Raw genomic sequence first — 20071 nt, forward strand, 5'->3', positions numbered from 1 at the left:
AGCCACCTCCAGACTACGGTCGACCTCCTGCACCTGCTGGGGTTCTCCATCAATGTGCCGAAGTCACACCTGTGTCCCTCTCAGAAGCTCCTCTTCATCGGAGCGGTTCTAGACTCGGCGCAGTTTCGGGTTTATCCTCCCGAACAGCGGGTTCGGGATATTCAGGCTCTGATTCCGATCTTTCAGCCTTTATCCCGAGTCTCGGTCAGGTTGACGCTGCGGCTTCTGGGGCTGATGGCCTCCTGCATCCTTCTGGTGCATCACTCCCGGTGGCGGATGCGGGCTCTGCAGTGGGACCTGAAGTTTCAGTGGGCGCAGCATCTGGGCAACTTGTCCGACCAGGTCTTGATCTCGGAGGGCACTGCACAACAGTTGCAGTGGTGGCTCACGGACCGCGATCTGGTCAGCGGCAGATCCCTCTCCCTACCCCAACCGGAGCACGTAGTTGTGAACGACGCTTCCCTCCAGGGCTGGGGGGCCACATGGGAGAGGCGGAGATCAGAGGCCTCTGGTCTCCGGCGGAGTCCCAGCTCCACATCAACCTTCTGGAGCTGCGGGCAATCCGGCTTGCACTGAAGGCATTCCTCCCCTCAGTCCGGGGGAGTGTAGTGCAGGTGTTCATGGACAACACCACCGCCATGTGGTACTGCAACAAACAGGGCGGGGTGGGGTCGTGGACCCTATGCCAGGAGGCTCTGCGCCTCTGGCAGTGGCTGGAATATCGGGGCATGACCCTGGTGGATCAACACCTGGCGGGTTCCCTGAACGCCAGGGCGGACGAACTCAGCCGTCGGTGCATGATGGATCACGAATGGCATCTGAACTTGGACGTGGCGCAAGGCCTCTTTCAGCAGTGGGGAGAGCCTTGGTTAGATCTATTTGCCACAGAAGAGAACGCGCAATGTCATCAGTTCTGCGCGTTGGAATTTCCAAGGCAGCACTCGCTCGGAGACGCTTTTCGTCGCGAGTGGAGTTGCGGTCTGTTGTACGCCTTTCCGCCTATACCACTTTTGCCCAGAGTGCTGAAGAAGATCAGGCGCGACCGGGCCCAGGTTATCCTTGTGGCTCCGGACTGGGCAAAAAGATATTGGTATCCAGAGCTACTCAGCATGTCTGTCGATCCCCCGATTCGTCTGCCTCTTCAGGAGGACCTTCTGTCTCAGCAACAGGGGACGGTCCTCCACCCAAACCTGTCCAGTCTCCACCTACATGCTTGGAGATTGAGCGGCGACAGTTGAGGCCATTTGACTTGCCTCCTGAATGTGATTCTGGCAGCCAGGCGTCCCTCCACAAAGTCGGTATACGTCTGCAGGTGGAACAGATTTTTGGCATTGTGCACAGCAAAGGCTGTGAATCCACTGTCTTCCCCCCTTTCTGAGGTTCTCCTCTACCTTCTTTCTCTTGCCCAGCAGGGCCCTGCTCTGGGCACTATCAAGGGCTACCTTTCTGCCCTTTCCGCCTTCTTAAGGCTACCTGATAGCCTTCTTTGTTCAAGTCCCCGATTGTTAACAGATTCTTGAAGGGCATCACTCATATGTTCCCTCCTGTTCCTTTCGTGATGCCCCAGTGGGACTTGAACCTGGTTCTAACTTACTTGATGTGCGCTCCCTTTGAGCCGCTTCATAACTGTCCTCTCCGTCTTCTTACTCTTAAGACTTCTTTCCTGGTTGCCATCACCTCTACCAGAAGAGTGAGTGAGCCCCAGGCTCTTTCCTCTAAACCACCTTTCCTTTCTGACCATCCGGACAAGGTTGGGTTGCGGACAAGACCCTCTTTCCTGCCCAAGGTAGTCACAGCCTTCCATATCTGGCAGTCTATCACCTTGCCCACCTTCTTTCCGCCTCCGCATCCCTCGAAAGAGGAAGAGAGGCTCCACCGTCTGTACCCAAAACATGCGCTCTCTTACTATCTGGATTGCACACGTCAGTTCCCGGCGGATGACCAACTCTTTGTTGGTTACGTGGGCGCTAAGAAAGGACGGGCGGTGCACAAGCGGACCATCTCTCGGTGGATCGTGTTGTGAATCCAGGCGTGCTACTCTTTGGCTAAAAAGGAACCTCCTGTTGGGCTGAGGGCCCATTCCACTCGGGCCACGGCGACCACTATAGCCCTGGGCCGAGGAGTCCCCTTGCAGGACATTTGTCAGGCAGCTACGTGGGCCTCGCTGCACACGTTCGCGAGACATACTGCCTGGACAGCTAAGTCCGGAGGGATGGCTTCTTTGGTCGTTCCGTCCTCCAGGACTTTCTGGTGTGACTATTGGTTCGCATACCCACCACCGGGGTTGGTATTGCTGGGGTATCTATTCTAAGGTAAGTAATCTATTACTAACGTGTCTCTTTCAGATGCACAAGTTACTACTTGTGTAACGATATATCTGTAAGAGACATTAGTTAGTGATAGATTCTTTACCGACCCACCCATCCTCCCCGTTCTGCGAACCGATATCTAGGGTTAAGGTCATCCCCTTTCAGGGCCCTAGTTTCATGGCACCAGTGTTAGTTTTTTATCATGGCTCTGCGTTTCTGGCGCGGAAAAGCTGTGTATAAGAACTGATGTCAGCGCACGGAGGCAGCGTCTAAGTACTCCGACGCCGTCATCACGGCGCCGACGACGGACGCGGACGACGCCTACCGACTCGCATGGGTACTGCTACGCAAAAAAATTCCGGATCCAGTCTGACGCCTGGGGATATTCTAAGGTAAGGAATCTATCACTAACTAATGTCTCTTACATATCTATCGTTACACAAGTAGTAACTTGTGCATTGGGACTAAAGTCAGAAGGTAAAATCTATGACTGGGTCGAACCTGGCTAATACATCTGACGCAAGCTCTATTGCAGTCATTGTCACCTGATTGAGCTCTTGCTTTGTGTTTCGAGCTATTAGTACTTTTTGAAAGCGTCTAGCAAGGAGTATATTATCTGATGTGTTTACTGTTATTGTACAGTATTTTCAGATACTGTATGTTATGTTATGTGCAATGGTATGTGCAAGAACATATTTACCTTTGGAAAAAGTGTAGAATGGGGGAGAAGTTAAGATTAATTCCGTGTGGCGAAGTGAGAGATTCGGTTAAGGTAGTACCTTAACTTGTGAATTTCTTTTATTTGTATCCTTGTGCCTCAGCCGCTATTGATACGCCTGGCAAACTTAACTCACTTTAACTTTTGTTTTTTTAAAGACTTTGGCTATTATGCACACAGCTTGCATGCTGCTTGCTATGAGAGCTTCTTTTTCATTTTTTTTGGGGGGGGGGGGAGGATGAGGTTAACGCTTGCGAATATCACAAAGCTATTTACATTTTTTTTATTGAAGTTGCAAACATCATACTGAGTCATGTATGTGTTAGAAGCTGATAACGCTCTCATGATGTTTTTTCTATAAGATGTCAAAAGTCTATTTCAGCTGGATGTGTTCGACACATCTTTTGAATAGGTGTTTTTCAAACCAATATAATGTGCTGTCGTTTTTTGTGTAATAAGTGTAGCAGTTAGGCTAAACAGGTGGTGCACTTCTCCCCTGCTCCCTTTGTTGATGTGTTTAGTTTGCGAATATTGAAGTATTCTTGTTTATAATAGTTGTGACACTTGGAACTGACATGAGCTCCGCTGATGCCCAGGATGTCCATGTGCTTACTTTATTGTTAGAGAAAATTACAATATATCTGTTTTTGCACCCAGCGTAAATTGTGGCCTACATGTTTGTGTTAGGTGTAACAATCACGCTAGGGCATGGTTTTCTCCATGCATGTTTTCCACATACGTTTGATTGTGATGTTTTAAACTATTTTTTACAAATGCAGTGATCACATTTTTTTTTAATACATGTTAGAAACGCACATGGTGAATCTTGAAACTCCACATTCACCTAGACTCCGCTGTATAGACTTTGCGACCAATTACATGTTATTCACAAACATTTTTGGACATAAACACCGCTGTTACATGTGCACGAGATGTTTGTTTTCATTAATTAGTATCTGGTCTAAAAAGCTGGATGAAAGCGAACCAAACAAAGAAAAATCCAAGTGGCGTTTGCATTGCTTGCACAGTCCCTCTTTTATTTGGAAAACGTAACTATTTTGAGACCTTCATTATAATGTGATTACCAATCGGATCCATATTTGACTCTGAAAGTCCTAATTCTGAATACCATTTGCCCTAAGTTCTTGCAAATCGGTCAAGGGATGAAAAAGTTATCAAGGGGACAAAATGTAATTTAAGGTTTCCATCAGTTCCAGTTATACTTCTGAAAGGTGTGAAAGCATGTGAAAGAGACCAATCCTCTTTAGGTAATGTATTATTCATGTTTTAAGCGAAAGATTAAAAATGCTGCTGTGAACTCTTTGTTTATAGTGAGGAGAGCATTTCTGGCATCGACCACGCAGAGGAAATGGAACTGCTGTTAGAGAATTATTACAGAGAAGCAGAAGATCTTGCCAATTCTGCCCGGGAACTGCGAGTATTGATCGATGATTCTGAAAGTGTCATCTTCATCAACCTGGACAGGTTAGCTTTTTGTCACATATCTGCAAGCCCACCTCTAATCCCTATAAAACTCAGTTTTTATTTTTCTTTCTGAAGGACATGACAGAAATGTCTGTGAGGTTTAAAGTGAACTGTGCGTGCTAAATGTGTCTTATATGAACATTATAAAAAATTTATTAACATTGAATGCACTGTGGCTTGTGCCCAACACATTATTTACTATTGAGTTGCTTGTTCTGAATTTCATATACATTGATTTCTAGCAGAAAATGTTTAAACACTTGACAATGGAATCATCCAAAACAGACAATCTCTAAAGTACTGTCAATAAGAATTCTCTTTAAAAGATGAATTTGTAGAGTTCCAGGGGAAAACCTAGTTTTACTGGAATTTATCCCTCCACATGGTGTAATGCGATGCTAAGTCTTTGTCATGTCCCCTGTATTCTTCACAACAATTTCCATCTCTAGCGTTTGTGCATACAATTTGGCTTTGGACAAAGTTTGCACTAATTTAAATAGTTATTTTTAGGTCGAGGACTCGTCGCACTGCTGTAAGCAGTGAGGGCGGAGCTCCGAAGATTTAATGTTTTTTAGTAAAGGGGTCTTGAACCCGCCCCTCTTCTCCATTGGCTGGCTTCCTAAACGGAGGCCAGCCATTGGAGGAGAGGGGCGTCACTCGGTTCAAGCCCCGTCTTTTTCGGATTCTGGGACGTTTTTTTAAGCTTCTTTCTATTTACTTTCTCTCCTCTTCCCATTGGCTGGAATTTTACCTTCCAGCCAATGGGAAGAGGAGAGAAAGTAAACCACGCCCCCGAATCGGAAAAAGACGACACTTTCTCCGAGGCATTTCTGCCTTGCCTCGAAGAAAGGTGGACGTGTGGAGGCACCTCTCCTGCTTTTTGTGAATCACACGCAGTTTATCTTGTTTCTCTTTGAATGCACTGTAGATTGTGATTTTTTCGGACTCCTCTGCACACACTCGTACTTTAACTGAAAATACTCCCTTGCTGTCATGCACGGACTGCCTCACACCCCCTGCAATGACTTCTCTGCTCCTCCGCGCCCCTACCCCCTACATCATTAATTGTCCTCCTTCGGCCTCTCCCTCCCTGCTCTCTCTCTGCCCTCCCTCCGCCTCTTACCTTCACCTCCTACCTTCACCTCCTAATCTTAATTTTGATCTTTTCTGGAAATCTTCAAACTCTTTTCACAAGGATGTTTAAAATGTCTTGACGTATTTCTGTGCTCTCCCAAAGAGTAATTTGAAGTGATACGGAGTCCTCCTCAGCCCCATCCCTTCCTGCCGGCGGCAGCCCTCACCCACCCACCCACCCACTGACAGAGCTGGGAAACGGACCCAGCTCCAGCCTCCCCGCATTGAGCAGCAGATATCTGGAGAAAGCCAACTCCGCACCTGATCCAGCGGGCCAAAGGAAATTCTGTCTCATATATACAACTCTACACCACGATACTCACCATAATTTATATATCTAACACTAAGCCCAGAGGTGACTTGAGACATGAATTGACCAACTGAATCATATGACCTAATTAATCAAAACACTTTCATAAACATTTAATGAAGTCAAAATCATAGGCAATGGATTAACTAATGGTAACTTAAATGAAACAAACAAGACCAGCTTGTCATTTCAAAATCTATTTTATTAATTTTATTATCAAGCAAAGAGCATTTTATGAATTACATTCTTTTATTTGCATTTTTATTAAGCAGCATTATTTTATTAGAAAGGCACATTAGTCTGTCAGTTTAAATCAAAAATCAGCATGAGAAAATGCATAAACATATAGGAACTCATTCCCCAAAACCTTATTTCCCTAACTAAACTAAAGTGAACCTAAGAGGAAAAAGTTAAGTATGGAAGTTCTTACGTGAGAGGAAAGTCCGTCAGCATCTCTCGAGCACAGGAACGAGCCAACAGTGCTTTTCCCAAGGGGGCGATTTTTATACCTTTTCTCTGTCTAAGACTAACTAAAAGAATACAAATATCCGACCAACACGAAGCATGATTGGTCGAGAAATGTCCCTCCATGAAGTCATTCGCCTTTCACATTGCAAAAATCACGTTCCTCAAGAGCGGCATTGTCCTTTGACTACGTGTGTCACAGGCTCTTCCGAAGCTTGCAACATTAAATAAAATCGTTTGTTGCTTCCTCCGTCCAAGCTTTTCCGCCGCTACACATCTTGTCCTTGGCAATGAAAGTTTATACAATGATTATCTCAACGCTCTGCACAGCTTAGCTTCCGCGTGTGTTTTTCAAAGAATTATGAAGAAAATATTTTCTTTCATTCTCTGCTGTGCAAGGCCCAACTCGACAGGACTTCGGACATCCATTTTAGAAATAGGCCACAGGCCTCTTTTAGCATGACTCTAGTATGCAAGGAAACACAAGACATCAATTAAATTCGAGAAATGATAATTATTCTGTTACCCACCCCTTTGCCAATGTTAACCCAATAATCTATGTTACCTAGCTTTATGCACAAAAGACGAACAAAACACAGTCACTTAAATGACACGACAAAAACAAAAGCACATTTAAAAGAATGCACATGCTATTATTTGAAACAGCCGCAGTTAATGTTTGACCAAACAAAAGACAAAGTTAATATATTATTTAAAACGTAATGACAAACATGACGAGCACATATAATTAGTCCCATATGTTCGTGTAGGTGCACATTATTCTAGGTTGAATCAGTACAAAAACATGCAACACTCATTAATCTATACTACTATTATAAAGGAAGAACTTTGAGGCTTTGAGGCGGGTAAACTCGGGAACCACAGCGCCAATCCACACACCCGATACATCGTTGTAATCCTCAGGGTGTGCAGATGGACATAGGCTATATAAATAAAAAATAAATAAGTTATTAAAAAATATAAGTTAAAAAAAAAGTAGTCCCTTCAAAGTAGCGCCGGCCGCGACGTGCGTGCTGCCATTAGGAGCGGCGTACACGCGAGGAGCGGCATACAAGAGCAGCGGAGAACAGCGCGGGGAGGAGCGGCGGAGATCAGCGCGGGGAGGAGCAGTGACGAGGAGTGGTAGAGATCAGGGGAGCAGCGGACATGACCGGTGGACAGGCGGTGAGGATCGGCGGGCAGACAGTGAGGAGCGGCGGCGGGGAGGAGCGGTCAGCGGCGGATGAGGTAGGGCGCCAAGTTACCAGTCAGCAAAGTAAACGTGAGGGAGGAGCGGCGGCGGGGAGGAGCGGTGAGCGAGCCACAGGTACCGGAGGAAAAACAAACGTGTGCAGGAAAAAGTAACGTGGGCAGTTTAACAGGAGGAAAAAGAAACGTGTGCAGGTGACAAAAGCGTACAAAGTGGAGCGGGGAGCAAACGGGCCATTACAGGACGAAAAAGTGAAACGGGGCATTACAGGGAGGAAAAAGTGACGTGGGCAGTGACGTGGGCAGGTTAACAGAAGGAAAAAGAAACGTGTGCAGGTGACAAAAGCGTACAAAGTGGAGCGGGGAGCAAACGGGCCATTACAGGATGAAAAAGTGAAACTGGGCATTACAGGGAGGAAAAAATGACGTGGGCAGGTTAACAGGAGGAAAAAGAAACGTGTGCAGGTGACAAAAGTATACACATTGGAGCGGGTAGCAAACGGGCCATTACAGGACGAAAAAGTGACGTGGCCAGTGACGTGGACGGGTACCAAACAGGGCATTACAGCAGGAAAAAGTTAAGTGAGCAGTGACTTGGGCAGGTTACACAACGTCAGGGCGGGCGGGGGCCCTGAGCCATGGTTGCTCCTGGACAACGTCGGGACGGGCTGCTAGTGTATTATAAATTATAGGAGTCTAAATCCGCAGACACTTTCTAAATTTATTTTTAAAGTCCGCTTCATCAACTCCCTCCTCTGGTGATTTCTAAATCACCAAACAAAACTCAAAAATGTCATCCAAAATTTTACTTTTTAGAAATGTCATATATTGATCTGTCTCTGTGTTAGTAAATCTAAACTCCTGTTTCATCAGTTTGTCTGGAGCTCTCATATTGAGCCCTGCGAAATTCCTCCATTTCTATCTCCTTCTCCTGAGCCTTCCTGAGTTTGTATATTCACTTCTTCTCCCTCACATGCTTCTTTCTCTTGTGAATTATGCAACTGATTTTTAACAAAAGTGTCATTATAGCAATGATTATTACAGGATGAAGCACTATGCCAATGATTGAACCGCCAATTTCAGCAAACCATTCCCTGATTGCCCCAAATCTTTTAGCCAAACGTTCTGAGAAATTGTCACTTTCCATGGGTTCTATTTCTGACTGAAATTCAGTAATATTTTTAATCAGCAATTCTATGTTTTGACTCTTATCTGGGATATATGTGCAGCAGTGCTGAACATGCAAAATCCAAAAGACTCCTCCCTCTTTTGCTCGGAGAATGTCTAAAGCAAGCCTGTTCTGCATAACCATGCTTCTGGTGGCAATGAGCTCAGTATTGACCAATTGGAAACCACTTGCAGTATCAGTGGACAATCTGTCAACAGTTGTGGAAACCTTTCTGATTTTGATTGCATTCAGAGTTATTCCCACCATAGGAATTATTGCACCAAATATATCTCCCATGATCTCAGAGAAGCTTTCTCTCTTGTACCTATTCAGGTGTTTGCCAATTTCAAATGAACCTTCCCCATTTCTGTCCACATGGAAATTTTTTGGAAAGACTAGACCAAGGTAACACGTACCATACCAGTGGTCCGGGAGACCAAAATATGCCTTGTTCCCACAAACAAAATAAATTCCAGGGAAAATTAGGTCCTTACCACCTTTAAATCCCCAACTCCCTACAATTCGGTAAGGGTCCTCACATTGGCTTGCACCGACAAAATACTTGTCATAAAGCGTGTTATCTCTTCTAATGCAGAATTTCCCAATAACTGGATCATCTATGTGAATAGCAGCATATCTATTTTCTCCATTAAGCTTCTCGTCTTCAAGCTGCCAAAACTTGGATTTAGTCTGTTTCAGCATTTCATTCCTCTTGTAAATCACCCTCCTCTCCTCAACCAACTTGAGAAATGATCTTTCTTCATCTCTCATTTTGCAATTTAGATTATTTTTCTAAGGATACTCATAAGTGAGTTCATTACTTACCAGAAAGAATTCCCTCATCTGTTTGGCAGGCCTGACTTTGTTAAGACTATGTACAACCTTCAAGTTAGCGAAAATGTCATCGAAGTCTGAGTAATAGTACTCCAGACAACCTGTCTGATAGAACAAGCTGGATATAACACTGCATGTTATTCCATAAGTAAGAGGAAGCATATTATACTTGACCCCTTCAGAAACTGAAGTAGGAAGCTTAACACATACATAACAATCTTTAACATCCATGACTCTAACATACTCTGATAAGAGTCTTGAAAATGAATTAGTAGAAAAATCTCCAACAGATCTGTCCTGATGGATCTCTGGTTTGTGCTCAATAATCCTGTTAGTTTTGCCTGAAACATCATGAGCAGCTTGTTTAGATTCAGCTTTGCTCATCATATTCACCTTGTAATCCTCTTTGTCTATGCCAAGAGAAAAGATGACTGCTAAGATTAACCAAACTAGAATGATTAAAATCACACAGTTGGAAGACATTTTACATCTTCTGAGCATAGCACACCTTGAATTGTCAGTATTAGGAATTTTGTTTTTAACTTTTTTTTTTTTAATTTTTTTTACTTAAAACTAAAAAAAAATTTTAGTAACCCTCTAACAGCTTTTCTTCGACCTTGCGTCACATAAAGTGTTTCCAGCTAACACAATTTCTTCGACCTTGTGTCACCTAACACTATTTCTTCAGCCTTATGCCAAAAATAAATCTCAACTCAAAGAAAACTAAATCTAATCATTGTCACTGTTTTCTTCCAAATCTTCCTGACTGCTACTACTAACCTAAACTACTGGTGGGATTATTATATATGCCCACTCTGGAGACTTGTATTTCTGATTTGGCCTCAATGGTCTTTTGCTCTTTCTGTTAATTACTTCAATCTTTTTCCCAACTTGATCTTTTTTGTCTGAATCACCCTTCTGACTTGATATCTCATTAATCTGTTCTTTAGATTTTTTCACCAACTTGAACTTCAAGTCTTCTTTTGGCCAGACATCACCTTTTCTCAAGAGTTTCTTCTTAGGCTCGATTTCATTACATTCAGCTTTCCAAGCCCTTTTTCAGAATTTTCTTATTTCAGACTCTTCATCAGTGTCATCTGAGTCAGTATAATAGATTTCAATACTGTATCTAGGGACTTCTTTACTCAGCAGCTTCACTCCGTTAGGAACAACATCTCTGTAGCTGGTACTTGGCAATTCGTCCTCTTCTTCTGGAATTACTTCTAACTTCCCAGTTCCAGAATTTCCGTTCCTGCTTTCAGAGCTTCCAATCTGCTTTTCAATACTCTCCTGATCTTGAACCTCTTATGACACACAGTTTTCAGTTCTTTTTTCTAGAACATCTTCATCATTTTCTGAATCAACAACAACAATTTCTAGATCTTTCTCATTTGATGCTTGATCTTCCAGACGTCGACTTTCCTGTCGATCGTCAGAATCTGGATTCCCAGGTTCTCCTTCTGAGTCTGAATCAGTTGTAGTGTTGTCACTATCTTCATCAGGGTTTTCAGGAGGTGGTACGCAAATGGTGTGACTTGCATGCACCCACCTCTTCAGACCCTTACATTTAACAGCATTTGTTGTGACTAGTATCACATGTCTTGCTTTTTGCCACCTGGGTACTAAACCGTTCCTCCTCCGATGAACCTTTGTTCTGACCCAGTCTCCTGGCAATAGATCATGAGCCTGCTCCTTTTCTTTTGAAATCACATCTGTTCCCACCTGATGGAATACAGAAGTCACAACGTCAGACAGCTGCTTACAGTAATCCAAAATTGCACTATCATTTATTGTTAACAATTTTTCGACTGGAATAAAAGCCTGTCTCATTACTCTTCCCATGAGTATGTCATGAGGGCTAAGACCTGTTCTTTTATCTGGTGTGCTCCTTAAAGACATCAAAACAAGTGGAAGTGCGTCTGTCCACTTTACTCCTGTAGCTAGGCACATTGTTGAAATTCTGTTTTTAATTGTGCCATTAATCTGCTCTACAACACCTGATGCTTCTGGTCTGTAAGCACAGAGTAACTTTTGTTTTATGCCAAAGGCCTCACAAATTAATTCAAGCAGTCTGTTTTCAAAGTGTGTATCACGATCAATTTCAATAGTCACTGGAAATCCATACCTAGGTATGATCTCTCTTTAAAGCAATTTTGCCACCGTAACTGAGTCATTGTGACGTGTTGGGAACGCTTCCACCCATCTTGAAAACAGACAGACAATATCAAGGACGTATCTCAACTTGTTATGTGGTGGCATGTCAATGAAATCCATTTGCAACCTGGTAAAAGGACCACCCTCCCGTCCTATGGTTCCCATGCTTACAACTGTTTTTCTGTTTGGGTTCATTTGTTGGCAGATCAAACAACGCTGGCAAAGTGACTCTGCAATAACCCTAAATTTTGGATTATACCAAGTTTCCCTGAACAGTCGAATCATTGTGTCTCTTCCTAAGTGACCTGGACCATGTTACATCCGTGCCATGTTAGCAATCATGCAATTGGGCATAACAGGTCTGCCATCTTGGTAAACCCAAATTTCATCTTCCTCTCGCTGTCTGCAACCTTCTTTGAGCCATGTGTTTTTCTCCTCATCATTTGCCTCATCTTGTAAGTCTTTTACACCCTGCCATGTTTCTACCACAGATATTAATTTTGGAAAAGGTGATGGACAGAGTTTCTGAATGATGCAGAATACTCCTACCCAGTCAAGAGATCAGTGCTTGATCCATCACCGTTTTTTAGCTCACTGCACCATCCCAGCTCAGAACCTGGCTACATGCAAATTAGTCTGTTCCTGTCCCAGTGCATGATGGGAACAGGGCAGACCAAACTACCAAGCCAATTCTTCACCAGAAAGGAGACAAGCTACCTAGGTACAAGTAGCCAGGTTCTGAGCTGGGATGGTGCAGTGAGCTAAAAATCGGTGATGGATCAAGCCCTGATCTCTTGACTGGGTAGGAGTATTCTGCATCATTCAGAAACTCTGTCCATCACCTTTTCCAAAATCGATTTTGTCCACACTATGTGTCGGACGGTATACTCAGACGTGAGTCCCTTGCTCATTGCACCATCAGGATTCAAGCAAGCCGGGCCGAAGACGGCTGAAATGCCAGAAACCGGTCCCCGGAAGCTTGTCTCCTTCCCAGTATAAGAATTGGCTTGGTAGTTTGGTTTGACCTGTTCCCATCATGCACTGGGACAGGAACAGACTAATTTGCATGTAGCCAGGTTCTGAGCTGGGATGGTGCAGTGAGCTAAAAATCGGTGATGGATCAAGCCCTGATCTCTTGACTGGGTAGGAGTATTCTGCATCATTCAGAAACTCTGTCCATCACCTTTTCCAAAATCTACCACAGATATTAGCACGAGAGAGTTCATTATATGGTCATTATTTTTTTCCCGATTAAGTGAAAGATTATTTTTCGCACAGTAACGTGCAGTTTCATCAGCAAAGGCATTTCCTTTAGTTATATAGTCTTCTCCTTTCTTGTGCGCTCCACATTTGACAACAGCAATCTTTTCTGGTAACTGAATGCCATCGATCAGTCTTTTGATCAATTTTGCATTCCTGATCGGAGTTCCCACAGAGGTCAAATAACCTCTTTGAGACCAGAGCTGGCCATAGTCGTGAACTACGCCATATCCATACTGACTATCAGTCACTATGGTAACCTTTTTCTCTTTTGCTTTCTCACAGGCATGAATTAAACCAACTAATTCTGCCACTTGTGCTGAACGAATTCCTTCAAGAGTTGAACCCTCAATTATTTCAGAAACTGTGCAGACTGAATATGCTGCTCTCAGAATGCCTTTGTCTGTTCTTAAACAGGAGCCATCAACAAAGTAAACAATGTCTGACTCTGGTAAAGGCACATCTTTGATGTCTTCCCGGGGCTTAGTACAGTATTCTAAAACATCCAAACACTCATGATCAACGTCATCAGTTTCATTGTCAATTTCAGAAACCCCACTATCTGGTAAAAGTGTAGCTGGATTGAGATTAACACATCTCGCAATGGATACATTATCTGATCCCAGAATAACCTTTTCATATTTGGTCAATCTGTTACTCGACAGATGCTGTGTCTTACTTCTGGTAAGAAGCGTTTCAACTGAATGAGGTACATATACTTTTACAGGAAACCCCATTATGATTCCTTCACTTTGTTCAAGGCTTACACTTGTTGCAGCCACTGCATTTAAGCAACCTGGCAATGCTTTTGCAACAGGATCAAAAACAGCTGAAAAGTATGAGATTGGTTTTCTCATTTTTCCATGTTTCTGAATGAGAACTGATAATGCACAACCTTCCCTTTCACTGCAATACAGCTCAAATTCTTTGTCATAATCAGGCATCCCCAATGCTGGTGCTTCACACAGACTTTTCTTTAGCTTTTCAAAAGCTTCTAATTCTGTTTTTGTCAAAACAATCGGGTCTTTTATGTGTGCCTTTGTCAGCCTCTGCAGTGGTTTTGCAATTACTGAAAACCCACAAATCCATTGACGACAATAACCAACCATTCCTAGAAACATTCTGATCTGTCTTTGTGTAGTTGGAGGTTGTAGTGCTCGAATCATTTTTATTCTCTTAATTGTCACTTGTCTAATTCCTTTTGCAATTCTGTGACCAAGGTATTTAACCTATTGTTTACAAAACTGTAGTTTCGCAGGTGACACTTTATGTCCCTCATCTGCCAATCGATTTAAAAGTGTAATGGTGTCAGTTACACAAGTTTCTCTTGTGTTTCCTGCAATAAGGAGGTCATCTATGTATTGAACCAATGTTGACTCTCCAGGCAATTTTAAATCTTCCAGGGATTTCTTTAACAACTGATTAAAGATAGATGGACTCTCTGTATACCCTTGAGGAATACGACACCATGCTAATATGCGATCCTGGAACCGGAACGCAAAAATGTGTTGGCTATCTGGATGCAGTGGAACTATAAAGAAGGCATTACATAGGTCAATGACCGTATACCATTCGGCATCATGCGGAATCTGGTATAAGATTACCGCTGGGTTTGGTACAACTGGACAGCAAGGAACAACTATTTTAGTAACCTTTCTCAGGTCCTGAACCATCCTGTAAGTTCTGTTTAGCTTTTTAATTCCCATAATCGGTGAATTACATGGGCTGCTTTCAATCTCTCTCAAACCACCTTGCTTAATGAATTTTTCAATCACAGGAATGACACCCTCAATAGTTTCAGGTTTCATTTTGTACTGGGGAAAGTTTGGAAAATCTATTCCTTGTTTCACAGTAATTTTCACTGGGTCCACATGTTTCATTAAACCCATTTCATCACCAGTTAAATCCCAAATTTTCGGATTAACTGCCTCTTTCAATTCTTCAGGTAAATTGATTTGATCAAAAGCAGGGAACATTTTATTTTCCTCGTCAACCATTAGGATTGTTAATTTATACAGACCATCTTCTTCTAAAGTCTGCAGCTCAATACCATCCGGTGAGCAATACATTTTGCAATTCATCTTGCAGATCACGTCCTAATAGGTTAACAGGACTGCTGTTACAGACAACAAATCTGTGTTTGTCTTTGTAATTTCCAATTTCTACATCAACTGGTTTTGTCAAATCTGTTTTTATTTGCTGATTAGCTACGCCAACTACCTGGATGGTTTCACCCGAGAGAGGAAGGTTTTCAATTTCCACTGATCTAACAGTAGAACGGGTAGCACCAGTGTCCACAAGAAAAGTGATATCTTTGTCATTCACTTTACCATTTACAAATGGACCTGACTGATCTACCTCAAGAGTGGCTCCAAGTACACACTCTTCTTCCTCTCTCAGGCACCGTCATGAGTAATCTTCTGAATCACTGCTCTCGTTTTCTTTCAGCCAAAATTGTTGAGAGACATTTGACACATTTACTTTTTGTGATCTTTTTACCTGTTCAGCTCCGCAGAAACCCGTCTCTGGACTGTATCTCTGTGTATTCATGCAATTTGGCAAGGGTGGCTGTGAAATTTGGCTCTGCTGATTCAATTGGCACTGCTGATTCACTAACTGTCGCTGTAGCTGTTGCTGCTGATTTATCTCACTGTTCATCTGTGGATTTAATGATGAATGTTTAAAATTTCTGGGCGGATTTTTACACTCGCGCTTCCAGTGTCCAATTTCGCCGCAATTAAAACAAGGTAGCTTTTGTTTTAGCTCTTCAATATTTATATTAAATTTAGGCTTGTCTGTAAAATTCCCTTTGAACTTTCCTGGATTCTGTTGAAAATGTTTATTTTCTAAGGTTGCTATTTGCTGTTCAGCTACCTTTACTTGTACCCACATTGCCTTTTCTTTAAGTTTCTTCTGTTTTGCATCTAACTCATCACTGCAGTATTTTGCCTTCCTCAGAATGTCATCAACTGAAAGTGATTGCCAGCCGACAATCCCGTTTCTAATCATCTCCCCAATTTCAGGTCTCAGGCCATAAACAAATCTATAAATGAAATGACTCATGTCACTTTCACTTAATTTTTCATAGCCACTGAATTGTTTAAGTACCAGGAGTAATCTTTCATAAAAGGAATGGACGGATTCTTTTGGTTCTTGGTTTGTCCTGTCTTTTTTAACCCAATCCACTTCTTTTGCAGGAATCTTGATTTTCAGCCAGACAATTACTTTGTCATAGAAATCCATGACATCGTCTGAAGGAGCACCTGTTACTTTATGTCGAGGTGGTTCCTCTTTGGGCCAACTAACAGAAATTTTACATTCTGTCCAAAGATCTGATGGGACAACAATGTCAAAGAAACCATCAATATCAATCCACAGAACTTTCGAGACCTTAATAAATCTGTCAACCTGACGATACCATTCTACTGGCTTTTTTCTCAGTCAAGGAAAATCATTTGTAAAAAGCAGAATGTCCTGTCTTGTCCATGGAACATGAACTTAACCTCCACCAGCTATTTCCCTCATAAGAAATTCACCAAAAACCTCTCCTCTTTCTCTCCTTTCTTCTTCTCTTTTCTTTGTCCATTTAACTCTCCATTTACTTAATTCACCTAATCTTTTTAGAAAAACAATTAATTCTTTTACATGGGTTATCCTGCCTGTGGTGTGTAGGTTCTCAATATCTTTCTCAGAAAAATCCACTCTGTAATGTTTTTGCAATTGTTTCTGACGACTCAAATCTATTTCTAGTTCAGCAGCCACTTCTTCAAATTGTTCATATTTATTTTTAGTTTTCCACTGAATACTTTTGCAAATAAACAACAGTTCATCATCCTGATATTGCTTCAAACTGTCAGTACCAATTGTGACAATAATTAATTCTTCTAAAACTGCTTTTAATTTTGCAACATCAAGTTGTTTGGACTCAGGAACTTGTTGAGGAATCTGTGTTAAATCTGTTTTATTTGTGGTCTTTTCTAAAGAATCAGAATCTGCATCTGATGGTGTGACACCATTTGACAAACTTTGATTTAAAGTTAAATTTGGCATTGTTTTGTCTCTGTGCATTTCTGTTAATTCAGAATAAAAATGTTCAGCCACTTTTTGAATTTCTGCATTTAATGGATTCGTTAAAGCTGAATGTCTATTTTCACTTTGCTCAAAAACTGGTACAACAGGACCAATTGTAACTGGAACTGTTACCGCTTCCATGCCTTTTGTTAATTGCTGAATTAACTCTCCCTTGGCTTTGAAATATTCTGAAATGTTTGGTATATTTTCAGGTAACTCTGCCTTTTTGTCATTTTTCGGGAAATTATTTCTCGAATTCGAACTTTCTCTTGGAGTATTTGATTTACTTCTTGATCTTGCCCTATCAGGTAATTTCAAAAATCTGGGTAAATTTTGAATTTGAATTTAAAATATTTATATAGCGCAACATTCACCATGCGGTTTCTTGGCGCTGTGGAGGCTAATTTAGCAGTAGGAAAAGAAGAACTGGTGGAGAAGAGAGGATTAAGATCAGTTCACATTAAGAAAAGCCTGGGTGAAAAGAAAGGTCTTAAGATCTTTTCGGAAAAAGGAGTAATGTGTAGCCAGACGCAAGTGATCGGGGAGGGAATTCCAAAAGGATGGTGCTAAGATTGAAAAGTTGGCTCCGCCCCATTTCTTGCGTCTGTACCGGGGTACCTGAAGGAGTGATTGGGTAGATGAACGAAGCTCACGGACAGGGATGTACTCTTTTAGTAGAGAAGAGATAAAGGCAGGGGCAGTCCCTTGGTGCGCCTGAAAAACCATGCAGCCGGTTTTAAAGAGGGATCGCTACCTAACAGGTAGCCAATGTAGTGCCTTCAGTAGGGGAGTAGAGTGATGGGAGCGGGGGAGGCCATACACCAGTCTGGCCGCCTGGTTTTGAACCAGCTGGAGCTTCCGCAGACTGTACGCTGGGATGCCGTTGTAAAGGGCGTTGGTGTAGTCCAGCCGGGAAATAACCAGAGCGGACATGATTAACTTAAGTGCAGGGGGAGAAAAGAAACGAGAAACAGAGCGGATAGTTCGAAGGACAAAAAAACAGGAAGAGACAACAGAGCTGATTTGTGAGTGAAGGTTGAGATGATTGTTAAGTTTAAGGGGGCGTGGCTTGGACGCCGATGGCGATGGTCGCCTGAGAGCTCGGCTCCGGGACTGAGCCCGTGATTATCCTGCAGATCGGAGTCCGCGGGGCACCCTAGCCCCCGCAAACCGTTGATCGGACCGACTGGAACCTGCTGAGGCACCCGGTGACACTCGACCATGGGTTGATCCGACGGGAGATCGAGATTTGAGGACCCGCGGAGTGCGACCCAACATGGCGCCCGGACCCCTTTGTCTCCTTGGCTGGGACCCTTAGTCTGGAGAAGCGTCCCTGGCTACAGCGCACCCTCTACCTTCTATCTCCCTATGCTGTGATGGTTTGGGTGTCGCTCTGATCAGACTTTGGACACGGTGATCGCTCCTGGATGATCGGATGCCCACAGTATCGGGGACTTTAATTCACGGACGCCTGGCGGACCTAACTGCGGCGCCGACCCCCTAAGCCGCACCCGGCTGCATCCCGCCGAGCGACTGGCCTCCATGGGCAGCACGGCGCCTTGGCGCCACAAAGTCTCCGGTGGTGTTGGTGACCCTCGTTCCAGATCCTCATCGGCCAAACGGGCCTGCCCGACCTGGCGCCGTTTGTCCCCGCCTCCTCCTCAGTGCCCTCCGACGACGCGGTGGTGGCGCGGCCCGAGGCTGTGGAGGACCAACAGGCCCTGGAGACGGAGATCGTCGGCTTCCAGCCCAAAGACCACCAACCGAGAGAGACATAGTCGACACCCGCACTCGGTGGCGCTTCTGACTGACTCTCCACCGTGGGACTCCTGCGCCATGGGAAAACCGAGGGGAGCCAAGGGGACCACCCCAGCCGCCTCAGACTCGGAGGCCCCGGACAGGGAAGAACGTGGGGAACCGAGAGCTCTGGTGGTGCGCCATTGCAGCAGCAATTTGACCGGGTCCTGGAGGCGATTGCGACCACGCGCTCGGCCCTCCAGCAGGACATTGCCCAGGTCGCGACGAGTCTGGGCCTCCTTAGAGCGGACCACGGCAAGCTTTCGGATAGGGTCAAAGAAGTGGAGGACTCGATACAGACCTTGGAGCCAGCACAGAGAACCCTGGCCGCGACGGTGAAGGATGCCCTGTCCCGGATTGACGCCCTGGAGCGGCGAGCGGAGGATGCGGAGGGTCGTAATAGGCGGAATAACATTCGAGTGGTGGGCCTGCCGGAGAAGATTGAGGATGGTGACATGGTGGCCTACTTGGAGGCCTGGCTACGGGACACGGTGGCCCCGGAAGGCCTATCCTCCTTCTACACCCTGGAGCGAGCGCACAGAGTCCCAGCGAGGCCGCCACAGCAGGGCCGTGCCCCGCGTCCGGTGGTGGCACGTTTACTGCACTTTCGGGACAGAGACCTCATCCTCAATGCCGCCAGACATAATGGCCCCTACAAGGTGGAGAATAGCCAGGTGAATATCTTCCCGGACTACACATACGAGACCCAGCGCAGGCGGTTCTCTTTCCTGGCGGTCAAGCGCGAGCTCCGGAGCGAGGGCATCCAATACTCGCTCCTGTTTCCTGCAAGGCTCCGAATAATCGTTGACGACAAGACTCAGTTCTTTGACTCCCCGGAGGACGTCTGCAACTGGCTTGAACTATACAGAGCCGGAAAGGATGGCTTCGGCTCCTCATCTCAACTAGCAGTGGAGCCTGGACAGCGACGGCGGTCCAAAAGGATTCGGAGTCGCCGTGGCCAGTCGGGCAGGCCTTCGACTGTGGAGACGTCGACGGAGCGGAAGGGAGTGTTGGAGGTGTTGTCTGCGCTGTCTGGCTCACGAGATGGTCCCATAGAGGAGGAGGCGGACCTTGGCGACGAGGGGGCACCAACGGACTCGGAGGAATCGGTGACCGACAGTGTCCACACGCCGGTGATCACCCCAAACTCGGTTGAG

General features: G+C 44.5%; 1 protein-coding gene across 1 annotated transcript in view; it reads left to right on the forward strand.

The window, feature by feature from the left end:
* MRS2 (magnesium transporter MRS2) overlaps window positions 1-20071 on the forward strand; it is a 193213-nt gene that overhangs the window by 94394 nt on the left and 78748 nt on the right. The window contains exon 8 of the mRNA XM_086965152.1: window positions 4360-4512. Within this exon, the coding sequence (XP_086821278.1) occupies window positions 4360-4512 (153 nt within the window). The remainder of the gene's footprint in view (window positions 1-4359; window positions 4513-20071) is intronic.

The sequence above is a fragment of the Lissotriton vulgaris genome, chromosome 4_1, assembly GCF_964263255.1.
Source record: "Lissotriton vulgaris chromosome 4_1, aLisVul1.2, whole genome shotgun sequence".
Classification (NCBI taxonomy): Eukaryota; Metazoa; Chordata; class Amphibia; order Caudata; family Salamandridae; genus Lissotriton; species Lissotriton vulgaris.